This window comes from Lepidochelys kempii, chromosome 15, assembly GCF_965140285.1.
Source record: "Lepidochelys kempii isolate rLepKem1 chromosome 15, rLepKem1.hap1, whole genome shotgun sequence".
NCBI lineage: Eukaryota > Metazoa > Chordata > Testudines > Cheloniidae > Lepidochelys > Lepidochelys kempii.
In genome coordinates, this window is record NC_136394.1 from 23,887,626 (window position 1) to 23,903,983 (window position 16,358).

The 16,358-nt window shown below is 41.4% G+C and overlaps 1 protein-coding gene across 1 annotated transcript in view; it reads right to left on the bottom strand.

The window, feature by feature from the left end:
• Nucleotides 1-998: 998 nt before the first annotated feature.
• The window catches only part of AACS (acetoacetyl-CoA synthetase), a 61,108-nt gene continuing 45,748 nt past the window's right edge, over nt 999-16,358 (bottom strand). Inside the window, exons 11-18 of the mRNA XM_073312876.2 lie at nt 14,901-14,965; nt 14,619-14,741; nt 13,118-13,231; nt 12,081-12,206; nt 9,466-9,535; nt 7,683-7,741; nt 5,745-5,947; nt 999-1,850 (exon numbers count right to left, since the gene is read on the bottom strand). Coding sequence (XP_073168977.1) covers nt 1,713-1,850; nt 5,745-5,947; nt 7,683-7,741; nt 9,466-9,535; nt 12,081-12,206; nt 13,118-13,231; nt 14,619-14,741; nt 14,901-14,965 — 898 coding nt within the window. The 3' untranslated portion in view covers nt 999-1,712. The remainder of the gene's footprint in view (nt 1,851-5,744; nt 5,948-7,682; nt 7,742-9,465; nt 9,536-12,080; nt 12,207-13,117; nt 13,232-14,618; nt 14,742-14,900; nt 14,966-16,358) is intronic.

The following is a 16,358-nucleotide window of genomic DNA, read 5'->3' on the forward strand; positions in this document are numbered from 1 at the left end:
ATATGTGGGGGAGATAGGATTGACCTCTAATAGCTCCACTGAGATAAAAACTCCAGTTACTTATCTCCACCAGCATTTTGCTTGGTGTTCGCTGTCTCCATATAAACACACACTTTGCAGTGAAGATCTAGCCGGACATACTATTTTAGGACCGTGCTGAAAGATGTAAAGCAGAGGGGCACATTCTCAAGAGGCTTGCTTCCGCATTTAGTCACATGTGCCACACCCCATACATCAACAGGCATCTCAGTAATGTGCCACATGCCTAGTGCTGTGCAGAACATGTAGATGGCAACCCGGGCCCTGAAGAGCACACAATGCAGAGATTTTGGGGGAGGGGAGAGACAAAAAGACTCAAGTGTTGGGGGATGGGTGGAAGAAAAGGAAATTAAGCTAAGAATCAGATCATACCAGAGCGTGAAGAAAAGAAAAGAGTCAAATGAGACAATTGAGTGAAAATAAAAACCGACGCTTAAGGATCGGTTTCATTTTTATTAAGTTGAACATATTAACAGCGTTGAATGCACTGAACACAATTAAGGACACCCCATGATTTTAACGCATTAAATACTTTACCCACAATATTCAAACAGTGCATGGGATCCTGAATGCCAGGGGTTCTGTATACCTATTGCAATTGCATCTTCTTTGTGAAAATTGTATCTTCTGTGTTTATAGTGTCAACATACTTGTAAAAGGTTTTTTCCCCTTTATAAACTGGAAGGATAAAGAATTTAAAAAATTTAGTTTTTCACTTTCAACATCACATTTAGTAAAAAAAATGTCTTACAAAAACATTGGCTTTTATTACATTAATAACTGGAATTGCTCAGCTAATGCAGTACTGGATTTTTGCCTGCAGACTCTAATAATGGATTTTAGAGCAGTAAGAGTCAAATTCTATTCATTTAGACTGATGTAATTCCACTGAAAATCAGACAAACTCTGGCTTTTCACCAACACAAGTGACACAGCATTTGTCCCTCCCCCCCCCCCCCAAAAAAAAAATCTATAAAAACATATCAGCTGAAAGCTTAAAACTATATGTGAAGATATCACAAAATGAAGCAGCAATTACCTCCAAGGGTACAGTGAGATATTTCAAGACTGCTCACACTGAGTCAGTCAAATAAAAAGAGGTTTCAGAGTAGCAGCCACGAATTGAGATGTGGCTTTATAAAAACACATTAAAAAGTACTTCATACTTTTATATTTCATGGCCATGCTGACATGCCTTTACCCTCCTGCATAGGACAAACATCAAGTATTTTAAAAAGCCACAGACTCCCTGCACCTGGCTCTAACCGGGTAGTAGTGTTGTTTTAAATAAATAGCTTGAATTCCATTTAAAAAATAAAAAAAGGAAAATTTTATGAACACAATATTCCATTATCAATTGGAAACCGTTTGCTCTTCAGGTTCTAGTTTGCCAGGTTGTTGATATAAATCTAACCAGAAAAGATGCATTTGTCACATGTATAAAAACCCAACAGGCAGTTTCCCTCTTCCAGGCTTAAAGATAGACTCCAAGACACATTGCCTATTCATCTAGTAAAAGGTAGCTACATTTTACCCAAGCCTTTCATAATGCACTTAATGAAATATTTTTTCCTTTAAAAGAACCACTGGTATTTAAATAGCTTTTTCTTTACATACAGTATTCATATATACAAAAAAAAACCAAACAGAACACAGAGATGCAACAAACAGATTCAGAAATTCTGAAGCTCAGGAATATTTTGGTACAAATCCAGCGTCTCTGGATTTGAGAAAGATCCCCGCTGATCAACATCCTTCCCTGCAATGACCTGCTTCACAGCCACTTCAACTTTCTTCCCATTTATTGTGTACTGCAAAAATTAAATAAAATAAGTAAATAAATAAATCAGGCAACAATGAAGCTACACTCTTTGTCTGGTTGCTTTATAAATGGTCTAATGGAAAAGCTGCTGCTAAGGCTGGAATTGATTCATTACCCCTAGCAGTGGAGGCAGGAATTCTGCTACACCTGACATCAAATAGTTTCTTAAACAGTTTGAAAAGCAAACTGAATTTGATGAGTTTTATTAGTGATTTTAGTTTTTTAATAGACAGACAATACTATCACCCTAAGCCAGCTCCCCTTTACTTCTAGGGAAGCAGGATCGGGCCCTTAATGCAATAATTAAAATTTTGCAACTTTCTGCCATTTAAAATTACACATGATTTTCAGCTTTTTAGGTTTTCTAGAAATAGGCCCAAACCAAAACCCTAGATCCAAGAAGCCCTGGATACGTGCATGTGTACATGTACCTTGATCTCAATTCCGCAAGTGTTCTCTCTCTTTATAAGGGGCCAAACCAAAACCCTGCTTTTCAAAGCCCTGGACTTGGAGATGGAGCCAAGCTACACAACTTTGATTTACTTCAAGGACTTTCACTTGTTTCCCTAGACATTTAATTGCTGTTAATCAACAGATTCAGATAGAAAACAGCTTCTGTGGGAACAAGACATCATGAGGAGGCAAAAGACAGGTTCTCTGTGCTTGGGTTTCAGTGTTGCTGACCAAGGCACTACTGCAATTGTGCAGTGAAGAAATCCCAATCTGTGCTCCAGAACAGTGGAATTCTTGGCTGGCAAAGGCAAGTAGGGAAGACCTGATTCTCCTGTTGGCAGGGATGATCCCTGAGGGATGGTCGATCTCATCTTAGGGAGCACCAGGTGTCTCCATTACGGAAGCTGTTGAACAAGAGCATCGTTTGGCCTGATTTTTAGTACCAGCCACCGCCTTGTTCTGTCTACTCTTCATTTTGGTTAAGATAACCGAGGTTGTGGCAAGATATAGCAAAGCAGCCAGTGGGCTCAGAGTTATCTCCTCAAGGTGAAGCCCAGAAGTTAACCCTTCTGAGACAACTTTTCATTACAGATCTTTCAGAGCAGGCCAAATAAATGGTCTTTGGCAACAATACTGTATAGTTAGGAAGTTATTCAGGTATTTGGTCTATTTTTTCCTTGTTTAATACTACATAGTTCTTATCCCCTTGCATAACACTAAACAGCCACTCTTCCTCCTCAGTGATTACCAACCTGGTTTTGAGAAGCGAGGCTGACTAGAATCCGATGGGAGCTGCTGGAAGTTCACTTCTTGGGGGGGGAGAAGCTAGTCATACAACATGTTTCAAAAAAATTTAGTGCTTTGCCAAATTGGGGCCACAGGGCTCATTGAGTCAAGGTACTGCAAATCTCTCCCAGTTCGAATTCCCTAAATACTAACTCTGAACGGTTTATCCACACCAAATACCCAGACAGACAGAACAGCAGGGGACTTCCACAGTTTTGTATCAGTTAACACACGCACAGCCCAAAGACGATATAGAGGTCAAAGCGGATCAGGTGTTTTAACCAGATCAAGAATATTTTACAATATAAATGTATGCTTGTGCGCACAGCCCTTTATCACTGTATATTATCTGTGCACGGGAAAAAATGTTCTTTAAACATTTAACTAGAAGCATGAAGTAATTTCCAAGCCTTTTCCAGAGTTTTTGGCATGTCTATTTTTGACAGTTTGTAAAATATAGGCCTGATCCTGATTTCACTTACGGGGGTGTTTTACACCAACTCCACTGGTGCCAGAGTTATTCCCAATTTCAACCAGTGTAAAATGACACCAGGCTCAAAGCCCTATAATTTTGGGGGCAGGTACTTTGTTTTTATAAACGCGAATTGACATCTAGAAATAGCAGTATATGGAAAGATTTTTTCCTTCCCAAGTCAAACCTTCAAAGAAAGCAAGGAGACAGCTTTGATCATTTTACTGCAGATACATTTTATCTGAAACATAACTAAAATTCATTCCATTGTAAATTCAGTCACAATGTGAACTAATTAACCATCTAAGCAGGCATTCCTAAGGGGCTGGCTCTCATAAATACCTCATCACCATCAACTTCATTCTTCGCATTCAGGTGATTTATGCATCTTTGAAATTTAACATTTTATGTAGAAGCCAAAGATGCAGTCTAGAAAAATCTATATCACTACTCAAGAGGTAAGTCACGAAGGTTTTTTTTTAAACCCTCATGCAAACAAGACATGCTAAGCCCAATGCTACTTATTTACAGCAGTGTAAGCCAAAAGACACCAGAATCAGGCCCTTGCCTGATGTATGAAACCAAATGGGAGCTCCCAGTGCACAGTGCCACTGAAAGGCAGGCCACTTTGGGTCAGAAGCCTACATTTGGATTTAGTTAGGCATGTTTGAAAAATTAGGCTTACAGTGCTTTAGAGAAAATGCTTGAAGACTTAAGCCCATATGCACATGGCCTGCCAGGAACCACCCTGCACGTTCCAGCCTTGCCAACAGTGAGCTACTCACAGAGCAGCAGGTGGGGACTGGGGATAGGGCTTTTAAAATGGAGAGGCTCCTCCAGTGAGTTGGGAGAAGAACAGAGAAGCACCAAGCAGGCTCCTCTCGGACCAGGCTCCATAAGCCTGACTTACAATGGGGTGTGTCAGTAACTCCACTGAAGACAAGATGGGTTACTGTGCTGCATGGTTGAGCAGAATCAGGCCCCAGCATGTTCACCTGCACAGACATGTCTGAAAACGGAGGGTCTCTCTCAAACAAATGTATAAAGGTGTCCACCACTCTGTGGAGGCAGCTGAGTTTTCCTCGGGAAGGAACGTGTTCGACTTTGCAGAAAGGGCCCCTGTGGTTTAACAGTGACACGGTCAGTCACCTACTGACAGTACTCTCTTTACTGGGAACCCCAGCTCTTGCCTTCCATATCGGTACTGAATTACTGGAAGATTCCTCACTACTGCTTATATTTCTCTGAATTTAGGTAAAAGTTAAAGCAGGGAAAGTACTTCTGATGTCCATCTCTGCTTTCAGAAGAGAAGGTTTCCCACACTTGAGAAGAGAGAGGCAAGATGACTCTATACAGCATGCAAATATACCCATTAAAGTACAACTCATTCACACCTGTGCTCCAAAAAGAGTCACTAGACAGGATAAAGGCCATCACTAGGGACATCAGGGACGTCCCTTTCTCCCTGGCCTTGTTAAACACAATATATTAAGATCACAGATTTATAATAGCTCAAGATGGAAAAGATTCATTTCCATGGAGCCCATTCAATGGGCAGGATATAGCGTGTTGCAGAGAATGTGTCTGATATTAAAATGATGCCACGCTGGTGCTATATATAGTGTGACTAATTATATATCTGTTAGACACAGGCAGAGGAAGGTCTCTTATTGTAGTTATAGCTATTGTTAAAAATATGGATGGACCTAAAATTGAAATGCAAAAACGGGTGTAAGAAAAGTGATTTCAAACATTTGCTCAATGCTCAGCTTTCAAAAACAGACTATTTGAAATGGAAAACAAACAAAAAGGCAAGCAAAAGCTTTTTGGCACACCTATAAGCTAAAGTTAGCTTTATAATATGCATTGAGAAAGCACAAAGTATTTTATAAGAAAATATAACCCAATCTTTAGCTCAGCAGGGCACATGTATATTTATAAACTAAGGGTGGGTAGGGATAGTTCCAAAAACAAGCTTAGTTGAGAAGAAAGCAAAAAAAAAAAAAAGTGAAGTCGCTAGGCAACGTAGACAAACTATTTATAAAACTTGAAAATGCTTTTTAAGATGCTAAAATTTCCAGGCGTGTGGGTTTGAAGAGTGATGACAACTGCTCCTTAATTACTGCTCAAGGTGACAAAGAAAAAAAATTAAGCAGTATTTTCATGACATACCGGAATGCCTTTGGTTTCTAGAATGAGGCTAGGAACATGTCTGGCAGACAGCGCTATGCGTATCGCATCCCTAATCCTTTTGACCAGATCCTGACTGAACACCTGGTCCGACGCCATCTTCAGGAAGAGGATCACCCTTTCCTCCCCCTCTTTGTTGTACTGAGGGACACAGAGGCTATCTGAAACCTCCTCAAAGGCTTCCACTGAAAGAAGAAGAGTGCTTTATCATCACATGCACTTGTTTTTTCCACTGGATGCTTTTTTTTATTTTACACTAAAGGGCACATCTCCCATCACCTGTTCTGGCACTGATGAGGCAAACAAACAGATATTGACTAGGATTCTTAAAGAGAACACCTAAGGGAATTAGGCACCCAAGTACCACACTGTCAGTGGCATTGGCCTACCTAATTAAGATTTTCAAAAAAGTTTAATGCAATTAAATAAGCAAACCACACTGAAAGTCGGTCATCCAAGTCACCAACTCCCTTGTGGAATTTTTATGTTTTTTAAATCCCAGTCATTGATTTCTGGGAAAGTGAATATCAAAGTTTATAACTCCAATAAATACGGACTTAGGTCAGGCTAAAATTTTGATATAGTTGTTGGCTTAATAAACCTTTTTGTTCAAACACAGGCAATACGTTTGCTGATTTACCACAACTAAGGTACTTCTATACCCCTTATTACCACAGTCTGAGCACTTCCGGGTCCTTAATGTATTTACCCTCAACAACCAAGTGAGGTAGGCCAGTGCTACTATCCCCATTTTACAGATGGGGAATGGAGGTCCAGAGAGACTAAGTGGCTGTCACAAGGTGGCACAGGAAGTCCGTGTTGGAGCAGGGAATTGAATCCAAGTTTGAGCCCTGACCAGCCCCTCTCTTCTCCCCCCCCCCCCCGCCCATCATATGACTGCTTTTCAACCAGTCATGAGGCAGGATGCCTTAAGTACATTTCACCATGTGCAGCTGGATGATCCAGGCAGTACAATCTCAACTGGTTTAAAAAAAAGGTGAGGAGGCATTATCAAATCACAGGCTGATCACAAACTGGTTTAGTATTCAACTGCATCCCCAACTGAAACAAAATATTTATTTACTATACTGATAGTTACACAGCAGAGCCCTTGAACACAGGAAGCCAGAATCAGATACCATTTCCACCAATGTAACCTGGACTAGACTCTGGCTGGTAGGTTCCAAAAACAAGACAAGGGAGAGAGACTGTTCCAAAGCTTACGCAAGGGAGTAACTAAGTGAAATGCAGCCTAGGGCAATAGCCATGAACATTCTGAAAGTTGCCCCACCACCCACAAGGGAAACTGACCCTCCAGATTTCACATTGTATGAGGATGACAGCTTTTGCAGCAGAACAATACCTCAATTCACTATGCCAGAGGAATGCTTGACACCATCTCTCTGCCCTCCCTCATTACTGCTAACTTTCTGCTGACTTCATACAGTCACACACTGCCTTTGTGCACAGATTCACTTATGGCAGTAATAAAAAGGCACAAGAATTTATTTCGGCTATTGACAACGGCTCAGTAAAAACAACCGAGCACTGTCTAATAGTTCATCTTGGAAGAACAAACAATGGAAATAATGGATTTCTCTTTTGAAGTCACATAAAATGGTTCACACAATTCTTGTAAGCCTTATTACATGAGTGCAACATCTTATGAGGAAAATGCAGTCCATTTCAGTTAGTCACCTCCAGCTCTGTAGATCCTTTTGGAAGGAAGGAAATTTCATAGTCAACAAAGCAGTTATTTCATTGTTAAATGAGAATAACCTCTTTCTTTAGCCCCTTTCCAATGAAAGATCTCATGTGTTAATTAATTAATCCTTTCAACAACCCTTTAAATACTCACATTTCAGATTTAAGACTACACAAATGTCACTGTTGCAAAAGGTGGATGAAAGTTTTTCCTACCTATGTTATAGATTTCGGAACTTCCAAATCTCACTCCACTTGGATTTAGCGTACCATCACTGAAAGTTACACACAAACAAAGGACTATAAAAATGTAGTTAGGGTTTGATGAAGAAATGATGCAATTTACTAGGTTTCTCAATATTTGGTGTGGTGAAATATGCAGGAAGTTGTAGCAGAAATAGGATTACAAGAGATTTTTTCTAAAAGCAGCTTTGTGCTCATTAAAATTAAGTTTTACACAAAATATAAACAAACCACATTCTTCCCTTCATCATTTGTTTCCTCCATGCCCAAAGATTCCACTGGCTTTCCTCACTTAAACCTGCATGCACACAGGCCTTCACAAAAAGTAGCCACCAATATCCAGCCACCAAGTAACACAGCCAGGTGCCTTTGAGGCACTCCTTGGCACTGCTATTTTGTCTTCCCTCTCCCACCACCTGAGGCAAAGCATCTCCATTTCAGAAGCACGTCTCACTCCCTGCAGACAGTGGACTCCATGAGCTGAGCCTAGAAACTGAACCAGGCCTGTTGCGTGAAAATCTGGACAAAATCCTGGACCACTAACTTGCCATTAAAACGGAGAGCTGATAAATTATATGGCAGTATTTACCAAACAATGCTCCTGATCCTGAAGTCCTATTAACTCTTCAAAACAAGCATGGCAACTTATAACAAGGTAACACCTCACACTTCTAACCTGTAGCTTTCAAAGTGGTTTAAAAAGATGGATAAGTATCATTATCCCACAGCGCCATAGGGAACCCGAGGTAGAGAGGTTAAGGCAGACATTTTCAGTCTCTCCATTTTCTGGGAGTCCAACATGCAAGGCCTAATTTTCAGAGGCACCCAGCACTTATCACTGAAGCCCACTAGAGTTGTGGTGCGTGGCACTTTTGAAAGTTATGCCCATGGTGCCTCAAGTTGGACCTCTGGCAAAAGAATCAAAACAAAAACAGAAGAACTCAAAGGATACTTTTAGAAGTGCAGGGCAGCAACATGCTCAAGATTATGTAGCAAATCAAATGCAGAGCCAAGAGCAAGCCCAGTTTTGACTCCCTGTCTGGTGCCCCACCCACTGGGCCTCACTGCATCCTGTGAAATCCCAGCTTCTCAGCAGCATGACCTCTCAAAACCCAAGAGGCTGTAGGCTAGCAATCCTGCACAAGTACCGTATATTAGCTATTTACAATGTGCTGTCCCTTCACTGTGAACTTACTGGCCATACTGGGTCAGACCAAAGGCCCATCTATCCCAGTATCCTGTCTTCCAACAGTGGCCAAAGCCAGGTGCCCCAGAGGGCATGAACAGAACAGGCAGTCAAGTGATCGGTCCCTTGTCATCCATTCCCAGCTTCTGGCAAACAGAGGCTAGAAACATCATCCCTGCCCAGCCTGGCTAATAGCCATTGATGGACCTATCCTCCATGAACTTATCTAGTTTTTTGAACCCTGTGATAGTCTTGGCCTTCACAACATCCTCTGGCAGGGAGTTCCATAGGTTGACTGTGCTGTGTGTGAAGAAAGGCTTCCTTTTGTTTGTTTTAAACCTGCTGCCTATTAATTTCATTTGGTAACCCCTAGGTCTTGTGTTACATAAATGTTGAAATTTACGATGTTGAAAGTAATAGGATTCTAGTATATTTCCTCAGATCCAGAAACTCCGCCAACAAGCAGAGTGGGGAGTCATCTGAGAAATGTACATGTTCTCCTGCAACCCAACAGAGCCTGCCAACTGTACACATGTTCCCTCAGAACAGTTTTACCAAACTATACTTTACCTGCGGCCAAGCATGATGATTCCTCCAGTCTCAGGATTTATTTTGCAGTAGTCACCGTGGGCCCAAACACCTGTCAGAAGGTGACAAAGTGTTAACCAGCCCATTTGCCATCAATGCAGATCTGATTGACTCACCATGCAACTGCAATTTAGTTATCAAAGACCAGAAGGGGACGGCACCAGAGTTTGGAGAGACTGAGTTAGGCGGAAAATTAAAAGTTAAGTCTGTAGAGTTTATGACAAAGGGGACACACACAAAAGTCTACAAGTACGTGGAAGGTGTAAGTCCTTTGATTCTGTCAGTCGGACCACTCCTGTGAATATGTACAGCCCTTACTCACCTGAGGGAGAGCTGTCTAATCCTCAACATTCCGGGCAGGATTCTGATCCTCCACACAGTGGTTTAACTCCCCTGACCTCAACAGAGGCTAGTTCTAGCTGGCTGCACAACATGCATCTGTATGGGATCCAGATTTGGGATGTTGCTCTTTCCCCATCAGAGGGAGGGGAAGAAAGATTGATCAGCCTGAGCGTGCTCAGAGTCAACGCCCAGCCTCACTCCACATACCCAGGCTCCTGAGTCTTGTGTTAAATGCTTCATTGATTGTGTGATACAGGATCCTCGGAGATCTGAGTCAATGCTTTGACCACCACCCACAGTGAGGCATGAGGGTACCTCCAGTAGAGGTAACACTCAAAGGGGATGTCTCCCTCAACCCTGTCAGTAATTCTGGGGCAGAGGCACTCTCTGGGATTACATGGCAGGCTCTCAATAGAGTCACAGGGGCTCCCGTTAGCTTGACGGAGTTACTCTGGATTTACACTAGTGCAAAAAATCAGAATCAGACCCCTAGAAGCTGGGCTAGATGTTTTTCTCATCTACAGCAGGGTTGGGAATGGAAACGTTAAGCAAAATTTGAATTAGATTGGGTAAGGACAAAACCTCAACCACGCCCGTGCAGGCACCACTCCACTCCTCAACTGAGGAATTTTATACTTCGTTTCAACCTGAAACATTTCTACAGACCACCACAAAAAATAGGGTTTCCAACAGTTCACTGAAACCACCATCGGTACAGGTTTCTTAGGGAAGACTGCTGTCAAACACAGCGATCTGTCCTTTCAGAGTTGCGGTTGCTACGGGTGCACACGCACATGCTTTTACATGGATTCAGTGGTCCCTTTTGTTCTTAAAGGCCACTCTGGTTTTAGCGGCCAGATAAGTGAAATGTACTATAAACCACCGAATCATCAAGAACATAGTACTATAAAGCCAAAGAAAGAAAGAATCTATTGTTAAAAATAAAACACGCACCTCTTTCCAGGAGAAAGCTTACAAACAAATGACAGACGAGGTGGCTGTGTATTGGTAACTACTGCCACAGCTAGGCAGAGTGCGTGCAGTGGTTTTATATGCAGTCTTTCAAACTGTAGTGAGGCAGCAAAGGAAGAACACAAAGAGACTGTTTTGATTGGTGACTGTGGAAGAGTGTGCGGAAAGCTGTCAAAAGATCTGTTTTAAAGTGTACCAGGGCTTTATTTAGAGTTAGACTTATTTCATGGTGTATGATCCTAGGCCATCTGCTAGGAAGAAAACTTTATAGTGGAATTAAAACTTGAAATGCAACTTGTAACGTGTGGGGTCTCGCCGGGCATTGTGATGTTACACGGTCATCCCCTTCCCCCACCCCCATGGAAGGAAACTGGCCACTCAGTATAAACAATGGGACAGAAAAGGTTGCTAAAATTATAAACGTGGCAGCAATAGCTGAATATTGCTTATAAAATAAGAAAAGGGCCAAGGAATGGAACGGTAAACAGACCCCTGTGGTTAAGTGAAAGGTAGCACTCTCCTACTGTGGATCATGGCTTCTCACAGTAAAAGGCACTCTTCCTTGTTACTCACTTGAAATGCCTTTGTGAGGCTGTGATTGATAAACATCTCCATCTAGCGCTGAAAAGAAATGGACTCAAGGCCTTGATCTCACAAGCCCATGCCCAGCATGCAACACGGAGGGCAATGTTGCTGTGCTTCAGTGCAAGTACGAGCAAAGGCTATGGGTGGATCCAGTCCTCCAGAATAAAGCACAAACAAGCATCTAACCCGCTGCACATCTGTCCCCGTACTCTTATCAGCACAGGGCTGGTGCAGGAGTGGAGAACGAGATACTGGCTTGCCCCTCACACTAATTAGGTACTAGGCCTGGGCTTATCTCCTAGGCCTCACCTCTAATACTAGGCAGGAACAGTCTGGCATCCGTATAGTAGCAGTCAATAGAAGATCATTCCTTTCCCACTTATACACCCAACAGCGTACATCTGTGCCGAGCCAGATCAAGCTGCTCTAGCAGTCCTATCTGCCTAACAGCAGCAACAGAGGAATTAGTTTTCCAGAAATTCAAATTCGACTAACCCAGACTGAAATTCAGACCAAAGCACCAGCGAATAAATAGCAAGATATTTATCAAACATTTGTTACAAGTGCCACCCTAGCAAATCTAGATACAGCTGCATCCACCCAACCATGGGAAAGAGCAGGCTTATAATTTTGTAAACAACCGTCAGTTCTGTATGCCTGGTCAGTTCAGATAATGAACTAAGCATTTCACTACATACCTGGGAATTTTGAAAAATAAGCTTTCCTGTATTTATTTCCATTCTCATCATTCCAGAAGTGTGTAGGCTGACAGGGCATAGGCTTGGTACAAACCAGCTCACCGCTTTCCCCCCAAACTGGTTCGCCTGTTTACAAATAAAGAGACAGATTTTCTGCATTTCCCTTTTGTAAACCGCTGGGTACAAAAGCAAAGCAAAGAACATAGGATTATTATTTGCAGAATGGTAACACCCAGAGGCCCCGTCACTCTGGGCGTTGGTAGCTGATCTAAAAAGTTTATGGTCAATGGGCTAAATTCAACCTTGATTTAACTTCACAGAGTAAGGTTAGATGATCTAATGGTCCCCTCTGTTCTAGCCTCCTGTTTAGCACAAGCCTCTCCCAAATACCCCTATATTAAACCCAAAAAGACTTCAATTAGACCAATGTACTTCAGTCCTCAGGAGCTAAACTTTGAGCCACAGGGACAGAACAGAAAGACCAAAGTACTACCAATGCCCAAGGTCCCTAGAATAGCAGGAAACTGATTAGGTGAGATACACCCAGATGATCACAGCAGGAAAAAAAAAAAAAATCACACTATGTTGCAGAGGAATGCAAAAAAAAATTCATTAAAGTTTAATGGAATTACATCAGTGGTGAATTTAGTCCAGTGTCTGGTACAGACAGATTTTAATTGGACAGGAGCATAACTACCAAACACAAATACAAGATGTTGGGATATGGTCTCATACTAACACAGGGTCCTGAACAGCCATCAGATTTGCTCAGTCCAGTTTCTTGTGGGACAAGCTTCTACATCAAAGACCACCACCACTATTAAGGGCACGGTTGAGAAGTGGTTTTGAGATCACTAACTCATTTACAGCTAGCCACTTAGCCATGAGATGGTTGCCACTTTTGGTCATCAGGTTGGATTATCAGCTGATCAAGAGATGAGTGTCTCTCTATCAGTCCCATTAATCACCATCCAAATTCCTGCAGCTATTACATTTTAGTTAGAAATGCCTATTGGAGTTGACTGGAAAATGGTTACCTTCATCATTCCATGCTTCCACTGCCATGCCCAGGTTCCTGGCCTGAATCTCTCCTTTGTAAACTGGGATTGTAACATTCTGACCCATGAAACATGAAATGATATCTGTTCCACCTATAACAAAAAGGAGGGACACTTAGAATTCAGATACTTTTAAAGAACTTTTTAAAATATCAAATAAAGGGCACATGAGTTATTTTATTTTATTTTCACATAATACTGAAATAAATTCTGTCCACTCTAAGTAACAAAACCTAGAATACACTGCCCAGATTGTCTACTATTTCTATACAATTTACAATGAAGAAAGTTAGAGAGGCTTTTCTTACAATACGCATGCCCTTTGTATAGGCATATACCTTAGGGACTGAATTTTTTTCTCCCACTAGTTTTACACTGGTAAAAGATACATTAACTTCACTGGAGTAACTCCTAATTTACACAGTGAGAGTGGCGATTCAGGCCCCTAGTCTACAGTTAGGTCACTGATCCAGAGGGGTTTAAGATAAGGAAATGACACTTTGGTTCCTTGGGGCATCTTGCAATCAAACAGTATAGCTGGACTAGATAGTTGCTGGTGGTCCATTTCTATTTCTTGTTCTTGTGCATTAGCACAATAGTAGTTATGTTTGGGATCTTTGCACTCATGGGGAATATTTAAGCCTTAATTTTAAAAAAAGTTTTTACTCGAGTAATCAGGATATTTCTAGTCATATTTAAATAAAAAGCAGAGTTACAACAAAAGGCCCAATCCTGCAAATCTCACTCACATGACTGTACTTTGACATCAGAGACCATTAATAAATGTCATCTTAAGGTCCAGACCTGCTTCCATTAAAGTCAGAGACAGAACTCCCATCGACTTTAACGGCAGAAGGATTGGACTCTGGATCTGGGGTCTAAACTAGGTTGACACGGTCCCACTGAAGACCGGATCCTTGGTACCCTGCACAACAGGGCCCTGTATGAGTGCGACTTTATATGAATAGAAGAGAAACTGCCCAAGTGAGCTCTCCCCACACTACACTGGATATGGATTGACACATCTCCATTGTTAATTATATAATCTACACATTGACCCGTCTATTGTGGCCATTAACTGAAATGGAAGCCTGGCATAAGTCTCAGGAGAAGTTTCCTGGTGAAATCAGCTATGCAGAGAACAATGCGTGCTGTAGGTTAACAGACTCTCTTCCTCCCCTCACCCTGCTGCCCGCGAGGACAGCCAGTCAAAAGAAAGTATCCTGCTTCCTTACATCTACTCTGTCACAATAATTCCACCTCAAAGTCTTTGAGTGCACCAAGTTCATTATACTAATGCAATGGCATGCTGAATTATGCAGAAAAACCCTGCACAAGTCAAAGGTAGTTGCAGTTTAAGTATAATCACGGCTGACTGATCTCCCAGCCCAATTTTCCTGTACACAAAGTTGCAAAGAGGCAGCAAAGATGGGAACTGGCTACAGAAGGAATTAGCAAATGCTTTTGGAGTAAGTATTACCTGAAATGGATCCCAGGAGGACACTGCTCTTTATATGTTTGTAGACATACTCATAGCTTTGAGATTTGAGCGGTGACCCTGTAGATAGTATAGTATGAAGTGTTTGAAGATTATGGGTGTCACCTTAAAGAGGGAAGAAAACCAGGAATTACAAACATTTAAGTTCTATCACATTATCTATTCACCACTTAAATAAATCCAAATAGTCAAACTTAATCCTCAGCTCACTGTCTGTGAACAGGCTACAAGGCCAGAGAAAAAACAGAGGGGTTTGAAGCTTACATGGTTTTAAGTTTCTCTCTTCTAACACAGCCAGCCACTTTGCACCCGTTCCAAGGATGGTGATCCTAGAGAGGGGAAAGAAATTTTCAAGGACTTTGCACATTCTACACCTTGCAGGATCAGTCAAGTATCAGATCTGCTTAAAGCTTCAATGATTCTAGGCATGTCTTTTTCCGCAATCAAAATTAGTCAGGTCAATTGAGTCATTTCTGTAGCTTTGAAATTTTTAATTCTGGCTTTAAATATTAAGCACAGCCTTCCCATCTAGTGGAAAGCATTCGCTTACAGTTTCAGGAATCCTGAAGTACAAAGCACTCCAAATACTTTAGGAAATCTCCTAACATATAATTCATTAATTTGCCATAATTGCTGTTTAACAGGGCATCGTCGCCTTGTTATAGTCTCTCAAGTATCAGAATTGTGTTATTCCAGTGCAGTGCAAATGACAACAGTGATCCAAGTTTTGCTCTCAGATACACACTCAATTCCAACTGAAGTCAATGAGAGTTGCATACATATGGAGCACAGTGTATATGTGGCTGCCTGTTGAAGAATTCTAGAATTGAGGAGATGTCATAAGGAAAAAACCCTGGTTCAGCACCTTTCTGCTACTCACAAAACAAGGCAATTTTTTGCTACACTTGCTAAGGCACCGTGTTTAGTATCTAAGTTTGAGCAGTCTCCTCCTTTTCCCAGTTGCAAATTACAGATCTTTAGGACAATGCAATCAGCTCTGCAGCATTACTATTCACATTACGCAAAACAGTCACACCAACACTGAAGGCACAGTGTGAAATAAATATTTCAATTAATGCAATAAATAAATAAGATACATAGCTGGAGAATGTGGTCATATGCAAGAAAGAGACAAGCCAGTTAAAGCATCAGGAGCATAAACATTTTCCTTGCATGCTACCCCTCTCCCCTAAACAATCAAGCTTCACAACCATCCAATAAGTTAAAATATTCTTGTAACACCCATTTGATCAGGTCCTGAGAGGCAAAGTGACTTACTCAAGGCCTGTACCAGAAATAGAACTCAGAAGTCCTGGCTCCAACCCCCTGATCAAACCAATGGACTCTAGAAGGATTGCATAGCAAGCAGTAATGTGGTAAAAAGAACAGTGGGTGTTATTCAGTTTGAAAAAGTTAAACTATCCAAAGTAATCAATGAAGCTTAATACCTACATTTGTCTATATTAGTTAAAAATATAACTGGGGCTGCAATAGAATCCCAAGAGCTTCATTTGCCTACTGCTTTAATATGGGAGTTCTGAGATGCCATTAATCTAACCAGGAAACAGATTTTTAAATGACTGCATATAACTCATTTTCAGTTTTCTGATCACAAGGAAGGAGAGAAGAAGGAAAAAAAGTCTTCCCACACACCAATTAAAAGTTAAAGTGAAGTCTCCCCCTCAACTCCATTTATTGCTGGAAGTGTTAGCCTGATCTATA